General features: G+C 38.4%; 1 protein-coding gene across 2 annotated transcripts in view; it reads right to left on the bottom strand.

The window, feature by feature from the left end:
- The window catches only part of LOC113538282 (testis-expressed protein 2), a 43,058-nt gene that overhangs the window by 7,516 nt on the left and 13,818 nt on the right, over positions 1 to 21,724 (bottom strand). For both annotated transcript variants that reach the window (XM_026933221.3, XM_026933220.3), the window contains exons 3-9: positions 11,112 to 12,637; positions 9,199 to 9,399; positions 8,596 to 8,911; positions 6,217 to 6,434; positions 5,628 to 5,777; positions 3,713 to 3,812; positions 1,109 to 1,229 (exon numbers count right to left, since the gene is read on the bottom strand). In XM_026933221.3, coding sequence (XP_026789022.3) covers positions 1,109 to 1,229; positions 3,713 to 3,812; positions 5,628 to 5,777; positions 6,217 to 6,434; positions 8,596 to 8,911; positions 9,199 to 9,399; positions 11,112 to 12,605 — 2,600 coding nt within the window. In that variant the 5' untranslated portion in view covers positions 12,606 to 12,637. The remainder of the gene's footprint in view (positions 1 to 1,108; positions 1,230 to 3,712; positions 3,813 to 5,627; positions 5,778 to 6,216; positions 6,435 to 8,595; positions 8,912 to 9,198; positions 9,400 to 11,111; positions 12,638 to 21,724) is intronic.

The following is a 21,724-nucleotide window of genomic DNA, read 5'->3' on the forward strand; positions in this document are numbered from 1 at the left end:
TGGAATATAATCTCCAACAGATAATAGTGTTTCATCTGCAGGGTTATGATATCGCTGTCAGATAAATAAAACCTTTTATTATTAGCACATGCCCGTTCTTGCACATATTATCACTTTGGGCTGAAAACCGTGTTAATGTTGCCTAATCTCTGTATAAAATTTCTAATTAATTTGAATATTGACCAGAAATACACCAGAACGCTTCAGGGTCCTTTTTATCCAAAGCAACCCTACAACTAATGCTTGGAACTGGTGTTACTGGTGTCTGCCTTCGTCAGAAGCACAGTGTGGGCATCAAAATGGCACAACAGGTCAAATCTAGTGCTTCTGCTTCCCTTGAAGAAACATTATATGCTAAATCAGTTCTCAGAAAAGATGCAGAATTACTCACCGAGAGAGACATACACACAGAGCGAGAGAGACAGAGAGCAGAGAAAAAAAAGCAGCACACTAGTTATTAAATAGCAGCAGATTTAAAGTATAATTAACCCCAGTGTGTAAACTGCAGTGAGACTACAACTTTATTAAATGAACAAATAAATTCCTCTCGTCAGTCAGAAGAGTCTCTGATTGGCTGTCAGTACTATCAGTATGAACCTATGAGCTTTAAAAAAAAAAAAAAAAAAAAAACCTCAACGATGGTGATATTTAAACACAGTGAGTGAGTTCGGAATTGTTTGTTTTCTTTTTCACTTTTGGAGGTAACCAGACTTTACATATGGTTCAGATAAATGCGGAAAAAGTCTTTCAGTTCAAGAAAACCTGCAGGTTTATTTTTAAAGAACTATATAAAGTAAAAAATGTTTGATTTAGAGATTTCCCAAGCTGCCACACAGATTTGTTATCAAGACAATGTAGAAAAGGCTGTTTCTCTTAAGTATATATCATATATCTGTTCTTAAAACAAAACCTAATCTATTTAACCTTATTAAATATGTTAAGTATGCACCACACCTGGAAAAACAACAGATGGCAAACATTCAGACCTCAATTACGCAGTTAGTATGAGACTCCTGGAGGCCAGGAGTTCTGCTTTCATGTAGGTCTATTGCCTGGAGAGTGACATAAATGAGCTTGAATCTGATGCTATGGATTACGTTGTTCTTACCCATCTTTTCCAAACTCGCCGACAGCCTCACCCTCCTTCCCCAATCGCGACAGGTTCATCTTCGTCTCCAGAGTCATGAGGAATGAACCCTTGTAAGAGACTTCCAAATCAAACCACAGACCTGAAAGACAGAGAGAGCGAGAAAGTAGCTTTGTTTATATGCAGCAGACTCAACTGGAAGTTTAGGAAGTTTAAACAGTTCATTCTGAATCTGCGATCGGAAATCATTCTTTCGAAAATCTTCTCTCACACAGCCAGTGAGAGAGAAGCCTTCGCAAAGGAAGAAACAGCTGGACATGGATTTATGATCCTCCTGGTAAACAGAGGTGGGTCCTTACCAGAAGGGAGTGTGTGTGTTTTTGTGTGTGTGTGTGTGTGTGTGTGTGTGTGTGTGTGTGTGTGTGTGTGTGTGTGTGTGTGCGTGCGTGTGTGTGAGAGAGAGATATTTGAGCTGTATTTAGTCACAGTTTATATCATGCCAGTTTGCACAGCATTAGCATCAGGTCAATAGAGGGCAGTGTGGGAAAGATGAGACAGCACATCCAGGCTGTCTAGAACTGCTTTCACTTTGCCCCACTGCTAAATTCAGCAACACAAATTCCTCAGAAGAGGAATGAAATAAAGCAAAGACTCCCTTTCTCTTCACAGCCATTAGGATCTCACAGAGCCCTGAATGTTAAAAAAATTTAAATAATTAAAAAAAAAAAAGACATACATTTTAATGCCCGTCCTATTTTATTTTGGATTCTTTTTTGTTTTTTGTAACAATCCCTTTCTCCTTGTACTTGTAGAATGGAAAAGTATGGAAATTATTTATTCATAATGTTACTTTACTTTACTTTACTTTCTGCTGTAATCACCTATTTTTTTTTTTACATTATATGTTACCTATTTTTTTTTTTTTACATTATATACTTGGTGAAATTACTGTTTAAAAGTGCAATAGTTTTTTTTTATTTCTTATCTGTACAAATAACTTTAAAGATATTTAGAACATGATAAAAAAAAAATTGTTTAACCATGGACTCGAGACTCATGGGCAGAAGAGTGTAATGCGGCTGAGAAAAGCACAGCCTGATAATTCTCCTGTGAGCAATATAGAACCACAGTAATACCAGAATAAACACTGGCAGTGCTTTTGCAAGGTGGAGTAGTTTATTACTGGTGAATGGGATGAAGCTGGACCCCTGCTTTAAATACGCAGAATTAGCCATGTTGCTCCTGGACAGGTATATAAAGGCAATCTGTATAAAGCTTTGAACTATCTGAATGGTGGACTTTGCATAATGAATCAAGTAGATATATTCGTTACATTACAAAGTAAAACAGGATAGCGAAGGCACTCTTGAACATTCTCATACTGTAAATCAGTATGCACTGAATTTTGTGTGTTTATAGTGTTATCACTTGGCCGAATGCACTGGGCCGAAGTAGATGTCATAATGGTTCTTGATAATGCTAACTCTTGTGGAACTCTACAAGCCAGGTTGTGGGGGTGGAGCTTTGTGTACATGGGTGGCGTCTTTGTGTAAATTGGGGCGTCCGTCAGTCCAGCAGGTGAGTTAAGTTGATGGCTCTCAGTTTAATGCTCTATTTTGTTCCCTAGTGGAATAACTAGCTCTTTTTAAACATTTTTTAATTCAATTACCATCCACAAGAAGATTTTAATTTAGAATGTGGATTCTAAATTTATTTCATGGGCTGAGTTAGAACCATTATCGCATCAGTACTGGCCCATGGGCTGTATGTTCGACACCCCTGCTTTAAATATAAGTTGATATTTCAATGTTTCATTCATGATATTTCAATGATATATTTGAGTTAACATAAAAATGCTATGTAGACAGTGCTGGAGGTTTTTTTTTTTTTGTTGGCTCCACCTGCTTGGGTCATTATCCTCGAGTTTGGTGCGAAGATAAGGCACTTTTAAATATAATAAATTAAATAACCCCGTCATATCTGCCATTGTTATTGTAGCGCCATCCCCTCGTCACTGCAGGGTTAAATGTATTACAGCAGTCATCCTGGGACACACAGGTTTTGTAATCGAATTAGTCAGAGTGAAAGGAGGCCAGAGACAGGTCACAAGAAGACGCCTACACTTCTGAACAACAGCCAAGCAGGTCTAATATAACAGGCTGATTCATAATGGAATACAGCATGTGTTTGTGTGTGTGGTGTGAAAGTGAATGAGCATGTTGAAATGACTGGACTGTATCTTACACTCGTCAAAGTGAATTAATATTCAAGTCATTACTAAACTTGACAATGAGCGATTTTGTCATCACATGACATCATCGAAAGTCAGATGACCAGATTATGGTTCTTGTGTCACATGCACACACAGGCTTGATCACACCACAGTTAATCAGGAAGTTTCATTTACCATACGACTCATAAGGGATTTTGTTCATGAAATCTGAAAAATGATTGACCAAAATTGTGATTATGTATTCAGATGTATTCTGAAATTTTATGTTCAATATATATGTACGACAATATTTGTAAACAGTAATTCTAACTAAGCTGCAAACTAAGCTCCAAATTAACTCATTGATATTACTATAAAAACTGTTTGCAGCTATATGTAAGTCCTTGTCTCACCTTGATGATCCACTGAGGGCTGAGAGGCCCAAAGGATTCTGGGAGTGCACACGCCCATGTCGAGCTCAGTCAGCGTCAGCTCATTCATAAAGTAAGGCAACTGAAGAAATACAACAACAACAACAACAACATAAAAAAAAAATCAATCATTCAAAGCAACCAGACAAGTGCAACCTGTGACAAGTAGGAAATAAAACACAAGGGGGTGTGCACTTATAGGGAACAAGGGGGTGTGCACTTATAGGGAAATAATCAATAACGGGGTGGAGCGATGCGGCCTGATGCAAAGCCCAGTTACTGTTATCACCCTGAAGGTGATAATTTTCCAATAACAGCATGGCCCGTAGTCCTCTTACACCAGAGCAAATCGCCAAATACATGTTCTTTTTAGCCATTTATAGTTGGATTTAATGTTGTGGGATATCCGTGAAACAAAGCATTCCTCATATGGCTTACTGACGGTTACAAAGCACTGACACTGGAGACTCCTTCCATAAATATTCAATAAACCTCTCCACATAGAAAACGTCACCATACCAACAATTACACATTTTTTACTTGTTAAATAACTAAACATTTTTAAACCCATTGTGAGCACTATTGTCAGAGCTGCTGTTATAGGAAATTAACTTTGAAAATCGAGAATTCAATAGCGCTGTGGTACAAAATCCAGATTTCAGATCAGCAAGAGCTAACCATGCTTGCTGTGAAAAAGCCAGAAGCGGAAAATTGTTCTGTGGCATTGTTTCAGGTCCCATGGGGTCTCAGTGAGAGCAGCGTCGAGAACATTTATGTTGTCTCTACCATACTACAATCACTGTGCACATGTTCCTGAAACCACTTGGGTAATTTTAGAAGTTATTCAAAAAGTACTTGGCACCTAGTATGAAAAAAAATCAGGGGAAAATGAGAAGCTGAACATTTTGAGATGACAAAAGCTTACGAACAAAAACTATAATGGTACTATTTGATCTCAACCAGATATTGAACAACCGTTTCCACCCTAGACAGAAGTTTCTAGATCTGCCACTGCACTTTTATAATATGATTTTTTTCTTGTCTTCCCCTGAAATTGAGAATGGGGCCTTATTACCCAATTTGACCCAGAGTCAAATAAGCTAAATAAATGCTCTGAATGCTGCTGTCTCATTGAGACCCCGTGGGACCTGAAACTATGAGTATTATCTCTCTTCTCCTTTCCTACTTTTGTCAATATATACTATTTCACTTCCTCACAAAAATTCATATAAGTTCACCACGTATTTCACCTTCATCTGCCTCTATAAGACACTTTAAGGACCTGCAGTGGAATGGAGTCATTTATTTTCTATCCTTTTTCCCCTCACTGTTAAACATTATGTCTTTTGGTTCCAGATATTTGTTCCTAGTGCTTCATTATGTTGTTGATAAATGCATGTATGATTTGTGCACAAAAAGAAGGATCATTGTGCTAGCTACGCACTACCAAGAAATCCATGCAACAAGCACTAGCAACCAATGTGTGAGATTTGGGCAAGGAAGAACACTGATAATGTAAAGCTAGTGCTGCTATGCGTCAGAGCTTTATTGTTTCCTGAACAATAGCGGAAGAGTTTTGTTACAATTCAGAGCTTAATACCTCTGTCCAGCTTGGAAAAGATCTGTCATTATAAGTCATTATACACCAATGTTTAATTGTGTAACCTTGCAATTAGCATGACTGTGAATTTTTAATGCAATTTAAGCAGAACCTACAGTACTGTAGTGTCACTTAACCTTCCTGTAAATGCCAAAAGTGCTAAAGCTACCTCACATACTAACAAAATATAAATGAAAATTATAAAAAATTATAACATACACAGGCTGGCCAAAAAAAGTCTTACATGCCTGAAAATACAAGAAAATCGGAGAAATGATTATTTCTCAACAAACTCACTCTGATTTTACTGAGCTTCATCTGTATCTTCCTGGACACCCATTCAGACCAGTGCTGCTCCCTGAAGAAATCCCACGCGATCCGGCCAATCAGAGCGTTCAGCCAGCTCACAGACACCTCCTCTTTTTCTTTTACCGGGCTGCTTGGCAACTGATTCACAAGCAGAGACCAGAATCAATAAATGTGTCTGGATGTATAGGTTCACTTAATGAGCGTCATATTTGAAGAAACGGCACAAATAAGCGGAAACACACACCATCTCACATTCATGCACAGACTCCAAACACACTCATGTGACCTCTTACCATCATGTGACCTTCATTTTTTGTAGGGGAAAAAAAAAAGGGAAAAAAAAATCCATCATAATCTAAAAGAGTGTCACATTAAAAAAAAAAACTGCAATATATATATATTTTTAATTTCAGAATGGTGGCAAAAATAAACTATTTATTTATAATGAGAAAAGGAGGGTAAAATTATGATAAAATTAGATTTTTAGTGGCAATGTGTACACACCTCAAAATGCATGTACAGACACAAGCAAACCAACACACAAATACAGACACATTCTCTTTTCCATGTGTGATACCTTTTTGCCCACCCCAGGGCTGCTGTGTGGGCTTTCTCCAGGACTGGTGTTGGCACTGGTTGCTTTAGAAGGACCGATGTAGTTTGCCATGTAGATACTGTATTCCAACAGAGACCTCTGTCTGGCACTTACACTCGACTCTTTCTTAGCTGCCTGGGATGACAGGAGCTCATCCAGACTGCCTCTGCTACTGCTGCGGCTATGGGACAGCACTGGAGCTACACACATGCACACAATATGCACTCAAATAAATATCAGCTACAGCTAACATTATAAATCATACGAATGATTTATATGATTTGTATCATATTGTACAGATGATACAAATCTTATAAAGCTTCATTATAAATCATATCACCTTCTGAAATGTGGCTTCTGAGTCTGTTGCTTCCAGTGAAGGAGGCATGGCGAACGCTTTTCAAAGCAAATACTTACCCCTTTTTTTTCCACACTAGCAAAAAAGTGACAAGGGAACCAACATTTTTTTTTGTAGCAGTGTTTTCAGCGATTGCAGCAAGTGACACAGCGACAACGTTTGATTCATGTGACAAATCCAAATGATTGTGGTTTGACATTTATTCAGTACCCCACTTACAACTCTAGATTCTACCTTCAGCTACTGCCTATTTACTGTCTGTCTATTTACATCTTTATAAAGTCTACAAAGATAAATAAAGCTTGGATGGAAGTAGCAGAGATTGTTGGAGTCTCTAGCTTGCTTTCCTATTCTGTCAGCAAAGCAAGTATGAACATGTAGCTATACATACTACCATTTCATTAGCAGAAAAAAAAAAATTCACAAAAAAGTGCATGTCTACAAGCGGCAAACTTTTTGTAGCGGTAGTGGTTTGAACAGCATTGCACCATCTATAGTAGAATTATGTCACAAAGTTAATATTTGCACAGCAACACCATTTGAGATATTGAAAATTCCTCTGTGATTTAGCATATGGGATATCTTGACATCATGCGGTCCAAATTTGGTTTGAATCTGATGAATCCCCTAGGAGGAATTTTTAAAAGTGAGTGTTCAAAAATCACAAAATCCAAAATGGCCAACTTCCTGTTGGAGTTAAAGGGATAGTTCACCCAAAAATGAAAATTCTGTCATCAATTACTCACCCTCATGTCGTTCCAAACCCATAAGACTTTCGCTCATCTTCGGAATACAAATGAAGATATTTTTAATGAAACCTGGGAGATTTCTGTCCCTCCATTGACAGTCCACATAACCAAAACTTTCAAGCTCCGAAAAAGTTCATAAAGGCATTGTAAAAGTAAACCATGTGACTCCAGTGGTTTAATTCCAATTTTATGAAGCGATACGAGTGCTTTGTTTGTGTAAAAGAACTAAAATTAAGTCTTTATTCATAAAATATCTTCACTTCCGCGTAGATCTCCGATGCACGGTCACGAGAGAACCACGACGCATACGTGTTGCGTTAACGTGAGAGCGGACGTTCTCGCGGTACAACCGGACCCAGAAGCACTGCACTGTTTACAGCAGGGTAAGTTTCTCAAGGTCCTGGCATCCAGGTAATGCAAAATCGACTTAGAATGTAAAGAACGAAGCTCGCATACAGCGGTTCGGGTCCGGCTGTATCGTGAGAACGTAAAGACTTAATTTTTTTTGCGCACACAAAGCATTCGTATCGCTTCACAAATCTGGGATTAATCCACTAGAGTCACATGGATTACTTTTACGATGCCTTTATGAACTTTCTGAAAGTTTTAGTTACATGGACTGTCAGTGGAAGGATAGAAATCTCCCAGCTTTCATTACTAATATCTTCATTTTGTTCCAAAGATGAATGAAAGTCTTATGGGTTTGAAACGACATGACAAGTAAATAATGACAGAATTTTCATTTTTGGGTGACCTATCACATTAATGCATGTGACTGTAAAATTTTTCTGTCTTATAGAGATCCATCAAATGCCTATTAAATTTGGTGCATGCTGGTGAAACTGGATGCCCATAAATAAGAAACTGTCAAAAGGGACACTATTGTGCCCCAAGGTCAAGTTTTTGCAAGAACCTGATGGCGACCATTTCTGATGCTTGTGCTTCACTTTAAATGGCCAAAGAGTTGGAAAAATAATAAACAGTCCAAAAAAAAAAAAAAAAGAGGGTCATTTGCTAAAACAATTTCCTATATAAGGCGATTCTGTTACTGGCACAGGTCTACATAGTACTGAATCACACTGTACTGCATTAATAAAATGGCACATACACAAACCTTATATTAACAGCAAGCCATCCATGTTGAATTGATTTCAATGGGCAGAATGCTCATTCTAGATTTATGTGGCTCACTAAAGACATCTATATTAATACTGATATTCGTATTGACAGAGTGGAAGCAGCTCACACACTCACCACTCTTGCTAGTTGGCAGGCTTGCTGTCTTCTTAGCTGCTTCAGATTTGAGTTTTGAGGCTAGAAGAATTCTCCGGAACCACTCCTCTTTGTCCCTTCCTGTCCTTCCAAACAAGTAGATGGTGGGCAGGTCACGGTCTGAACCCACCCTTCCTCCTTCCTGTGAGCCCACAATGTCTTGATTCTCCTTCTCTTCTGAGGCTCTGTCTGCTTCTGCCTTAGACATGAAGTCATCCTGCTTGGCCAGCTCAATGCGTATCGGGTACTTCTTGTTCCACACCCGCTTCCTGGCGAGACTCTGGGGCACCAGGGTCACCTGCACAGAAGAAGAGGACTGGTTAAAATTAGACTGGCACCATGACCTGGGGCAGGAAAAAACAACCCAGGCAATCCCTGCATTTCGAAATTGTAACACTTCCCCTCGCAATTTCCTCTTGCTGGAATTTCTGTCATGTTCTTTTTCAAAACAGCAAAAAAAAAACAAAAAAAAAAAACATGTTAATGCAGTTCACTGAAAATGGTATATTCTTTACATCCCATCAGATGGGTGATTGTAAACAATATTTAGTATATGAGAAGTTTAAAGCTTCATTCCACACACACCTTGCTGTCTGTAAGATCATAGATTTTCTGGCTGATGTATGTAACTTCTGGCTTGGGTTCGTTGTAACTGGCTCGCCGGGCGATATTCTTGTTGGGTTTGGAGATCCGCAAAGTTGAGCCTTCCAAGCGCACAAACACAGAGTGGGTCAGTGTTGCATGGTACTTTTCCGGGTTGTAGTTCTGAATCTCGTTCATCCATCCCTGCAGGAATAAACAAACAAATTTCGCTCATGCAAACAGCATTAAAACAGTAAACACAAATGCGCATTCGACATTTTGACAAGGAGCTCAGACTTTAAAGCACAAAGTCATGAATTCAGTTAGATTTGGGTCATAAAGCAAGGTGAGGTAATCCACCGATTATACACTTCTCTGAAAGATGTCTATAGCATGTGATGTAAAAGAAGATAAGAGACAATAGTACTATTCAGATGGGATAAAATTGCCTGACATATGCCTGTTAAGTAACGTTGCCAGAGGACATCTATAGTTATTACAATTGATTCACACAGGATAAACAATCTCTGTGTAAATAACAAAGGTGAAAACGTTGTGGTTGTCACACAGTTCTGTGTGTTCTACGTACACTTAATATTAACACAAACTGAGTTTTGACCTTTATGATAACCGTTTGTTTTAGGGCTTATGGTTAGGATTAGGAACTCAATAACTTACCTAAAAACCTCAGAAGTGTCACTTCTCTGACAAATTCTTTTAAACATAATCTATATTTTATTGTACTTGTTTTCAGTTTGGTTTTGTCAGATGACTATAGACAAAGCATGAAACCTCTCTTCCCACAGGATATAACAATATATTTTTCAACACATCACTTTGGATGGGATATATATTACCTGGGTTTATGGGTTTTTATGGGTGTGTTTTTGTTACATAATTTGCACATAAAGAAGAATTCCACAAAAAAAAAAAAAAAAAAAAAAAAAGCACAGATTCAAGACCTTCTAACCAGCTGCTTTTATCTTTTGTACAAAGGCTTCCCCCAAGGCAGATATTTTTAAATCCAGAATAGAAAGTTATTTATTATCCTTGGTGTTCAAATCTTTTTAAAATCTGTAGTATCAAGTCTTCTGTTTTGTGCTGGCTTTTCATTTGTGGTTTTAATTCTTTTTATTATTTTATTCATGTTTTACTTCATTTTATTAGTACTTTATTTCATTGCTGTCTGCAATCACTTGATTTTTCAAGCACTGGTACAATCGTCTGCACATTTTATACATCGTCACACACACACACACACACATATGTGCTGATGTTTGAGCACCAAATAGTAATCCTATGACTTTACTTTGCATTATAATTTGCTGTACTATATCAACTAAGCTCCCCAGACAAAATCCACCACGTCCACCAATACCAGCACCTTACTGTACAATGTCGAAAGGCTGCACACATGAAAAATGTGTAAAACTGGAAGTATGGCTGCCTTTTGTGATTCATGTACAAGCAGATCACAACTCTGACACTCCTAAGTATCACTTTAGCCTGCAGAATCACCAGACCTCAATCTTCTACAAAACTTGTGGGAATATTTGGAACAAAAAAATAGGCACTGACAAATTCTGTACTTGACAGGATCAGTGCTGTTATTAAGGGGAGGGGTGGCATATCCAAGTATTAAGAAAAAAATAAACACATAATCTCCCAAGACAATCGACATATCACAGTACCACAGTCACATTATATATTTTCTCAGTTTGCTTAACATTAACCCTTTCTCATCCTGAGGTAGGGGTGATCTCTTATGAGCTAATAAGAAGTGTCTGGGGCCTTTTTGCATCATGACTATGGACATATCTATGAGCTTGTTTAAAAATTACGATGAGGAAGTGGTGCAATCAATCTTCTTCTTCCTATGAGTGAGTAAAACAAACAATGTGCTAAGCAAGACCTACCTTGAAGATGCCTGGCTCTTTGATATCCAACTGCGCCACGTTCCACAGATCACGCGGTGCTCTTAAACGTCTAATTCCTGGTAGCTTTGGGCCTGTTAGCCACACTACACCAATGGCTAGCATGAATCCTAGTGCTACACCCAGCAACATTCCTGTAAGGTATGTGGGCAAAGGTAGAATAAAGTATCCATAGGTAATGACGGTCAGAGCTAACAAAGTCTTATGTGGAATACTACATGCCGATACCAACTCTATCTCATCTTCACTAAAAGTGTTTGTGCTCTGACTAGCAGGCTTGGAAGCACCACTTCCAGGCTTTGTGTCCTCAGTGTGATCAACCTGCCCCTCTGTATCCACAGAGAACTCAAATTCTTCACTGTAAAGTTCACAGAACTCTTCGTCATCCTGCTTGGCCAGTGCGGACATGGAGCACTTCTCCAGTCCCAGAGAGGATGTACAAGGTTTGGCAGTCTTGCTTTCAGCAGCTGAGGCCAGCTCAGTTGCCTCTGGGGTAACATCTTCACCATCCAGGTCACCTTCTTCTTCCTTGATACTGTAATTATTGTTGCTTTCAAGATGGCCATTCAGAGTGGAAAAACTTGTCAATTCTGTGGCACTGGATGAAAGAGGTTTAGGCCTGTAAATACTGGAAGCGTCATCTCCAATGAACTTGCTAATCAAGTGCAAAGGATCTGAAATGGCTTCTGAAAGACGGCGTTTCGTGTCTTCAATGCGTGCCTCCACCTCTGACACCTTGAAGGAGAAGGTGCGGTTGTCAGGTGAGGTTAAAGGAGACGATGGAGCAGTTTTGGAGTCTCCTGCACTTGTAGTGGCTCGGGGTTGGGTAAACTGTTTGAAGAGATGCAGGTTGAGGCGGGAGTCTGAAGAGCGGTTTGATCCTGTGGGATCCTGGGTTGTGTCTGTAGACAAAGATTTGACCAGATTCTTCATCAACTGCCGATGGCGCAAAGACGGAGGAGCGGGGACTCCTTCCCGGGGCTCCAAATCTGTAGACAAAGACTTTATGAGGTTGAGAAAAGCCTTGTCCATTGAGGGAAGGGACACTGATTTGGAAGGTGAGGAGTTAGTGGAGCCTGATGCGGATCCTGTCCCCTTCGTAGGCTCAGCAGAAGCAGAGCAAGTAAAACTGTGTTCCTGCTTATTAGTGTTCTGTTGACCTGACATGGCTGAAAGGGACTCAACATCAACATTACTGACAGACTTCACCTCTGTATCTCCTTCAAGAACAAGGTCTTCACTTGCTTCCAAAGCCGTTACTACTCCCTGACTGTTCGTCATTGCGTCGCTTGGCAGGTCTAAGGGTCCGTATAAGCCCTCTTCCTCCTGATCCTCCTCCTTCCCCATTGCAGAGAAATGGATGGTGATGGTCTCTCGGGATAGCGAGCGCTGCACATTTAGTTTAGGAGCTGAAGATGGCCTGAAGGATGAGAGCAGGGGACGATCAACATGACCACCCTGTCCGCTAGCCATCATGGAGCTCCTGTTGTCTCAGAGCCTGCACAGTACTGAGAGACAAGAAACAAAAATGTAGGTCAGAGGAAATCAAGTCTAGTTAACAAAAATATATACATACGTATATCGTTTATTTAAAACACCATCATACAAGTCATCTCAGTGTATCCTTTTGGTCAGAGAACATTTAAAATCTTGATATTTTAAATGGTACAGTTCTTCTGATACAGCAATTCCAGTTATTTGGTATAGGTTTATTATTTGGTAAAAAGTGGCATGATCAAATAAATCCACTCATCATCCTTACAGACTGATTCAAGAGTTAACGCCACTTAAACCAGGCTCAGTGTATTGATCTTCAGTGCACTTACTGGCAATTTTCAGATCGTATTGCACTGAAATCAATCCTGAGGTCAGAAGACCGTGCCATTTTGGACTAAGCTAAAACACACTGGAGAAATGGCTTGACTTCTATGAACATGTGGGGACAAACAGCTGTTTGAGAGTTGCTGGGATGAAGAAGAATCCCCAGCTGTAATTTCCATAGTGACGCTGTGACCTCTGCCTTTTAATCATCTTCCCACACTCGCAAATCCCACACACTAACGGCAAACATTCTTTGCAACCCCTATGAACCAAAACATAGATATAAACTCAGAACACACTGTCTTTGTATTTTATATTTTTTCTTTTTTCCATTTGGGCAATACCCTTAGTGGTAGAGATGACGCCAGAGCCACTCTATAAAAAGATAACAGATATTAAAAGCCTTGAGTTTTACTGGTATGGAAAAAAACCTTTAAGAACCACACTGAGGTTTAGAGTCAATAATCACACAAATCACTCTACATGCACACAGACCACCACAAACCAATCACAGTTTGAGACTGAGGATAGTATAATTCAAGAGCAGGACATCAGAAGCATTCTGCTGATAGATAAATAATTATAAAATCCATGTGGAAAATAAATGGTGCAAAGGAAATTTTTAATCACAATTTCTCTGTCTACTAATAACCCATTTTGTAATAGTCACATGTTTTGTAATGGACAATAAACATGTTAGGTTTTCAGCATGGAATCAGAGAAGAGTGACCACAACCTTGGACAGTCATTCAGTACTTGTTCATGATCAATGTCAAGTAAAGTTTCATAATTACACTCCACCTCTCTACTGAAAATTTCACTCCCTCAAGCTACAGAAAATGGTAGTGAATGCTAGTCAGTCACCAATACCTGAACATCTTAAACCTTTTATATTATCACTAACTACAGTATTTCCAGAAAGGTCAATCTCTTAACTCTTAGATCAATCAAACTTGGAAAAACTCAAACAATACTGTATCAATCAAATCCTTGCCTCCTTTATACAATACTCTGACATCTGTTCTGACCACTGAAGCATAAATTTAGACTTTTCTTTTTGTTTAAATCCCCATTTATTTTCATTTACCCATCTGTCTTTTATTATTTTCATTATTTAATGAATTTCATCAAAAAGACAAAACACAATGAATAGGAGTCAAGACACCAAAACCTGAGATGCCCCTGAAACTAGACTACCCACAGATGAAAGAAAAATTACATTTGATGTATTATCCAGAGCACAGAAACTGACTCGGTTTAAATGTATGCATATTAGATTTGCGTTCAAACTAAAAGCACCTGATTAGACCCTAATATCATAACGCGATATCAACATGGCTTTGTTTTCCTAACTGTTGTCAATTCATTCAGACAGATCTCTCAGCTGCACATGCCAAGAGTCATTACAATTCAAGAACCTGGGGTCAAACATGTCTCCAAGGGGTCTCGTATTAACTACAAACGTTAAACCAATTACTTAAATTAAAGAGCCTAGCTGCGATCCTCATTTAACTCGTCACTTAGAGACCAGGGTTAGTAAGTGTGTTAGAACAGGACAAATCACCAAATTGTACTGGACTCTGCCTATACAAAGCAATCAACCTGCCAAAAAAGAAATTTACACATTAAACAGTACTCTTACCGCAAATGTAATTGATTATCCAAGACAGACGTTTGCTTCTTTAGATCGGACTGGAGCTACAAAGCTGATAAGGAAGGGAAGCTTATATACCGGTTTAGCCTTGCGCAAACTGCATGCCTAAATGACTAAACGCATCGTTCATCATCACATGGACAATAAATGATTAGTGGCAATGACAAAACATGAGCGAAAAATGCTAATGGACCAAAAAAAAAAAAAAAAAAATGCTTATTACCTCACACTCATAAAATGTTTGTTTATGCAAGCCCATTTTCTGCACAAACCCAGATTGCACTGTTTGACACCATAAGAAGAAAGCAGCAATTTTATTTAATCACAGGTCTATCGTTTAAAGATCATCATATAATCTGACATGGAGAATCGCACAGTGTTACAGAATTAGTCCACTAGATTGGGATCGTCTCTTACAGCGTGACAAGTAATAATCTTAAAAGATTAGGAAACTGTGCCATTTCTATGATCTTTTGGGTGAAATGGGTGAAATCCTCACCCATTTTAAAAAAGATATAGTTTTATGACATTTTATGAAAACCTACTCACTACAGATTTAATTTACACACTAACCAACCTCTATAGGCATACAATTCCTGTTTAATGTGGTTTATCAATCTTTGGTCATGAGTGGATCACTAAAAATATGTTAATACACTTCATAAACGATTTATTTAGTCTGAAATATTTCTTTACTGAAAACACAAATGTTGTACCACACTGAGAAAATACTGTTTCTAGGAGCTACAAAAAAAAACCCAAAAAAAACCAAAACAAAACCCCAATGGTGCACTAAATTAAATCATGTAAATGTGTATCTAAAATAAACCCGAAGTGCTTATTTCACTAGTTTAATGGATTTACTATTATTTTGCAAATGCTCACAAAACTAGAAAAAAATAAGTAATGTAATGAGTAATGAACTGATTGGACCCCTGAACAAAATCAACACACACCGAACAGAACAGGACTATGAGCTTGCCTCGGTGCTGCACACATTTTCTTTCCTTTGTGTGCTGTTAATGACAAAGTTTAAATTAAATTGGTGGCATAAACTTTAAATCAATACGGTCTTATAAAGTTGACATGAATACAGTCCGCACCGTGCTAATTTGGGGGCGTGGTTTTTAAACTTGATTTGCATGTGGGTTTATGGAACTTTAAACTGATTTAATTTTTGAGTGTCATGAATGGGTTATTTTCAATATTTCTTATGCTTTGTGGTGGCTTGAAGGATGTATTATGACATGTTGTGCAAGAAGTTTTCTTGGTTCGCACTCAGTTGTATAGTTTGTGTTTACATTAAAGTTAGATACGTATTGATAATGGGTTTTGCCTGTTCACTCTTTATGAGTGCGGATGTTAACTGGCCAGGTGTTATTGGCGGTTAAGTAGTGATAAGTAGTGAACCTTACTTAAACATATGCTTAGTTACATTTACTAAGACTTTATGTGTGGAAATTGTTACCACACCTTTCTTAAGGAAATCTCACTCTATTTTTTTCAGTGTAAAATCATTGTGAGTTGGGCTACGAGTCAGACTGCATGACTTGTACCACGGAGTCTGAGTGCCAGGCTAACACACTCCCAAACGCCCTTATCATCCTTTAACCAGAGTGACAAAAGCAAACTCACTTCAGCATTATCACATGATAGAGGGAGCTGTGGGTCACGAGTACAATGACATTATTCTTCAGCTATAAACCGCCACAAGCTGCCAAAGCACAGCCTCAATTTCACACACTGCCACAGTCTGAGCTGGCCTTAATCTGTCTGTCTCCAAGTGCACACACAAACAAACACACAGTGAACGTATCAAGTATTAATAAGAAGTTAATTCTTAGTTCAAACAATAGGTGCCATGTTCCATTTGTTTAACACAACTAGATATAAATATCAGGAAACGAAAGCTGAAATTCTGATCTATTGTCTCATATTAATCTTTTGATCTCAAAAGAATTAATTGGTCTTGCCATTCCAGTACTTTCGGAGGGGATAGTATAACCTAATCTACTTATGGAAAAATAACATTATCTGCAAACACACACACACACACACACTATGAGTATAGAATTTAAACATTTTCTGTTTATACATTATTGAGCACTACTGCACTAACTGCTTTTACAGAAAGTTAATCAATATCTGACCAATCAGGATCAAGAATTCACAGCACTATAGTGTAACAGCCTTTATATCAAATTAAACTTGATACATTGGTATTGCATGCCTTAAATGGCAAGGTCACTTTAATTACTGCACTGTGTTAGTCTGCTGAGCTCATCTCATTATGACAGAAAATAGACAAACCACCACCGTTCACTCTACACACGCATGCAAGCCCCACGATATCAAATAAGACTGATGAGTTAACAGATGATACAATCGTGTAAACAAAGCAAGTTTAATCTAATGTGTACTTCTGACCCCAGATAACATTACAGCTGACCAAACAGCATGTTTGCCTGGTATTCAACATACAGCACATTGACAGGTTTGAGTTCCAGGCAGAGAGAGTTATGGGATAGTAGAAGGAATGACAAGAATGACATTTGGTTCTGCTTATCTGAAAAATAACAGGTTTGTATAACAAGTAGTACTGTGAAACTTCTCATGCGAAGTCAGGGCCTGCAAAAAAAAAAAAAAAAAAAGAACTCTCCTGTAGGTCACTAATGCCAAAAATGTTCACGCTGGAGCTGTTTTAAATCTCACCAATTGAGTTATGTATGCATACAGCAGCTGTCCATCTAAATCCACACTGTTTCAGCTGCACTACTAGTGCAACAGCATCCATGAAGTACGCTATATGGCAAAAAATATGTGGACACTTGACCATCACACACATGTTGGTTCTTCCCCAAACTGTTGCCACAAAGCTGGAAGTACACAATGGTGTAAGATGTCTTTGATCAGGCCTCCTCACCCAACATCAGTGCCTGACAACACTAATGCTCTTGTGGCTGAACAGACAAATCCCCACAGCCACGTTCCAAAATGGTGGAAAGACTTCACAGAAGAGTGGAGGGTATTATACCAGAAAAGAGGGACTAGATCTGGAATGGGATGTTCGACAAGCACAGATGGCTGTGATGGTCCACATACTTTTGGCCATATAGTGTAGACAGTAGACATTGTGCCAAGTGGAAAGGTGAATAAACCACATTGTATTCATGCATTTGTGTGATGAGTGATAAACCTAAAGCATGTTAGCCTAAAGCATGAACTGACTGAGGATATGGAAGTTATTAGTAAAGATAAGCCTGTATGATCACTTTATTACTCTGCGTTCACACTAGCGAGCGACATAGAACGTGAATGTTCACCTTTTGCTATGTACCTGAGCGACAAGGAGCCGCAATAAGCAACCAAAGCAACATGCAACATGAGAGCTGAGTTTCTCAACTTTATGCAAATTAGGTATGACAAATCCAAATGACTAGCCTGAATGATTCCCCGGACCGTTCGTATGGTGTGTATGGTACAACTTTTCTTTCCACTTCCCTTCCCAAAACTTTAGTTAATGCCTGCGATTAGTTCTTATGTCCTGTCCTCCTTATTTCACACTGATTAGTGCGTTAGATGTGAGAAGATATTGATTGTATAGGCATATAATGTTGCCTCTGGTGAGTGTACGTAGCTAGTACACTTAGCTTGCACTGCAAATCTGCTAATGTACCTCAAATGACCAATTTTCACTCATTTTTCCCACTTTATTAAAACAGTAGAATGCACTTTAAAGACAGATAAATCAGATACTGTAGTAAATCGTGTACTCTTGGCTATACATTTTGGCTAATACTCCATCATTGGAACTAAAATTGCTGGATGGATGGTACACACACAAGACACAAACTAATAACACGAAATTTTAGTCTAGTCTACGTGAACACATTCATTGTCATTTATATGACCTTAAAGCCACGTTTAGAAATTAAAGTTGGGTAGAGAAAGTTAGACCCCATGGACTTTGAAGCATATTTATATACTAAAGCTTATTAGTATACTGTACGCTATTTAAGTTTTAATCAAATGTAAGTTAAAGACAAACCTTTAGCTATCTATCACAGATAATCTACTGTGTATTTGCTGACTAACAACACACTTCTACCTTATTGATCTGCAAGACATTTTAAGTCACTTGACCCACTGTTTCACAGTTTTTGTTTTGGGGGAATGTGCTAAACAAAAAATTAGGAAATTGCGCAATCTTAGCAATTCTGAAAAAGTGGTACTCTGCAAGTTCCTTATGAGTTCTGTAGAAGCTGTTCACAAGTGTTTAGGACTGAGAACCCTGACCTAAAACAATCTCATGTTTGGTTAAGGTGGGCGATGCAAAATATCTCTACAGATATTTAAAGTAGACTTCTCTAGTGTCCTGAGATCATGTTCACCTGGTCTTGAATACGCAAAAAATGAGGTAAACATGCAGAGAACCTTTTACACGTGTAAAACGTTCCATTGAGTTTTAACAGCCTCCCACAGACTGTCTAGAAGCTGAGTTAGGTGTATTACCATTTTCAATGGAACATTTTACACATGTGTGAAAAGGTTCTCTGCATGTTTACCCCATTTTTTGCATTCATAAAAGAGTAGCATGTGTCACAGCAATAAAAGTTTTTTTTTTTTTTTTTTTTTTTTTTTAAGTCACATGGGGTAGAATTTTTCTTTCTCTGGTTGTTGGACTACTGTAAGTGTAACTGTACTGAAAAAAAAATACTGGTTTATGATCGTTTCATAAACGATCCTAGTGAAAAGGATCACAGGACCACCTGCTTGTCCCGGGCTAGCAAATTGTCCACCCAGATTTAGAATTTTTAACTTTAATATATTTGAAAACTTCCATTTCCTGGACCTCTATTTTGAGTCGCACAGCAAAAATCATGCAAGGATCCCAAGCAACAATCACAGCAACAAGCAACATGCAATACATCGGGTCAATGCACTTGAATTCCTGATGACCCGCTTCACTTTCCAGCTCAGACTCACTTCCTCACTTCCTGGTGGTATTTTTCTTTAAAGTCTTTAAAATATTGGCATTCCCACTCGAGATTGAAGACTTAACCTGGCTGAGCCACTGTAATCCCATTCGCTTGGGTCGATGTTTATCAGGCTACTGAGTGAAAGAGGATCAAGTGGAGTTCTACTCTAATGCAGTGGCTCTCAAGAACAGCTCTAGGCACCACCACATACTCTGCACATTTATCTTTCTCCAGGTGATTATCAAACCATGAGTCTGGGAATCATTGCTACTCTGACATGGATGACAGGTGCAAAGATTTACCTTTCTGAAATGGTACACCAGTCTCAATATTTATGATACAATACCGCTGCACTGATTCCCAAAAGAAAAATACATTAGGTTTCCACCATACTTTAATGCCTGTCAGTCCCAGTGAAAGAAGAGCGGGATTGGGAAGCTAACACATACTCTTTAATAATCACAAAATGGATCTGTCGTATCTTATCCACCCCAACTGCATTTTTATTTCTCAAGTGCACTCAGAAAACCTGCTTAAAATAAAAATAAAAGATGTTATTGCCACTGCTGCCATTATCTTGCTTCATCATCTTGCCCATGACCCAGATTTCTCTAAAGCTGCCAAGGCAAGAGTCAGATCCTAGAAATATGTTCTAAATGTTGGTATTACTTCAAAATTTTGACTATGATTGTGTGTAAATCATCATATTAGATATTACTGTGGATTCAGAGGTTGACAAATCATTCATTAGCTAAGTCAAAGCTCTATTTGTGTTACCCAGACCCATGTTTTGCTTGCCTGGAGCCCAATTAAGTAGGCTAAAACGTTTCAACGTAATTTAACTCAAACGTATGAGGAGTTAATTATGTGCATTAATACTAACTAGGGAAAATGAGTGAGGATTTGAATCCCTGGGAGAGACGACTTTGAGCAGCCCGTATTTATCCTCGCCTGATGATGTCTCTGGTGATGAAGCATTGTGTTCACATCCATCAACAAAAAAAAAAGGCAGAAAGTCTTTGGTTAACATTTCAGAGCTGTGCTGTTTTCTCATCACATGTAATGACGTTATTTGAGTCTGAATAGTGTCTGACTGTGCTAACATTAAGTTATATAACTGTTATATAACAGCTTTGGTACAGTTTGGTCACTGTTTCCACATCCTTAATATTCCTGATTCTGGAAAGAGATTGGCAAACATTGGCAAGCTAATTAATATGGGTAATACAAAAAGTTCTTACTGATAGCCAGACCTCGTTAGAGGACGCATTGGGACAACAAAGGTGGATTTTATATTCTTGTTGTGGGAGTGGGCCATAAGATTTTAAACATGCGGGACAAAGAAAAGCCACAGCCATTTGTTTATAGCGCTTTATCCTAGTCAGGTTTAAGGCGGTTTAAATGACGAATTTGATTATATTTTGACAGTGAGAACCAGCAAAGTTTGTCAGAAAACATCACAGGCATGTGCAGACAATAACCTGATTGGTCAACAGTGTTCGTGGTGACGGACGGGATTGGTCAGAATTACTTCGGGAACAGGCAGATTGTTGATTTAAAATGATTTAAAAGCATTCAAAAAAGATTAAAAAAAAAAAAAAAAAAAAAAAAAAAAAAAAAAAGAAAGAAAGAAATAAAAAACCTTCCTCGGTTTGCTTGTGTAATGCAGCAGGTGGTAGGACTCGAAAACTAATAAGGAGCTATTTGCATTTAAAAAAACACACATCAAATGAACAATTTATTAGGTGAAAGTCAATAGAGCGTTTTTTTAGTTTTCTCTGGTTGTTGGACAAAAAACACTGGTGACCGTTATATCAACAGCGTACTGAACCTGCTTGTCCGCCAGGCAACTGTGAATGAAAAACTGATAGCCTGGATACGTAATGTGTTTTTTGCCAGCCCCCAGGCCAGCTATATGTGGTTCTGTGGTTACTGTGATTCATAATGGGGCACAGTGTCATAAGGCAACAGCAAAGGGCAACCATTTTTCAGTTTTCGAAAGGAAATGTTTTTCCACCTCCAAACAAGCAAAGAAAAAAAACATGACAGCACCACTGACATACTTTCAACATTTTAGCAGGGTAATGAGGACATACATATGATTCAGTTATGAATATGTAAAACTTGTGTCCATTTGTCTG

This window comes from Pangasianodon hypophthalmus, chromosome 2, assembly GCF_027358585.1.
Source record: "Pangasianodon hypophthalmus isolate fPanHyp1 chromosome 2, fPanHyp1.pri, whole genome shotgun sequence".
Taxonomy (NCBI): Eukaryota; Metazoa; Chordata; class Actinopteri; order Siluriformes; family Pangasiidae; genus Pangasianodon; species Pangasianodon hypophthalmus.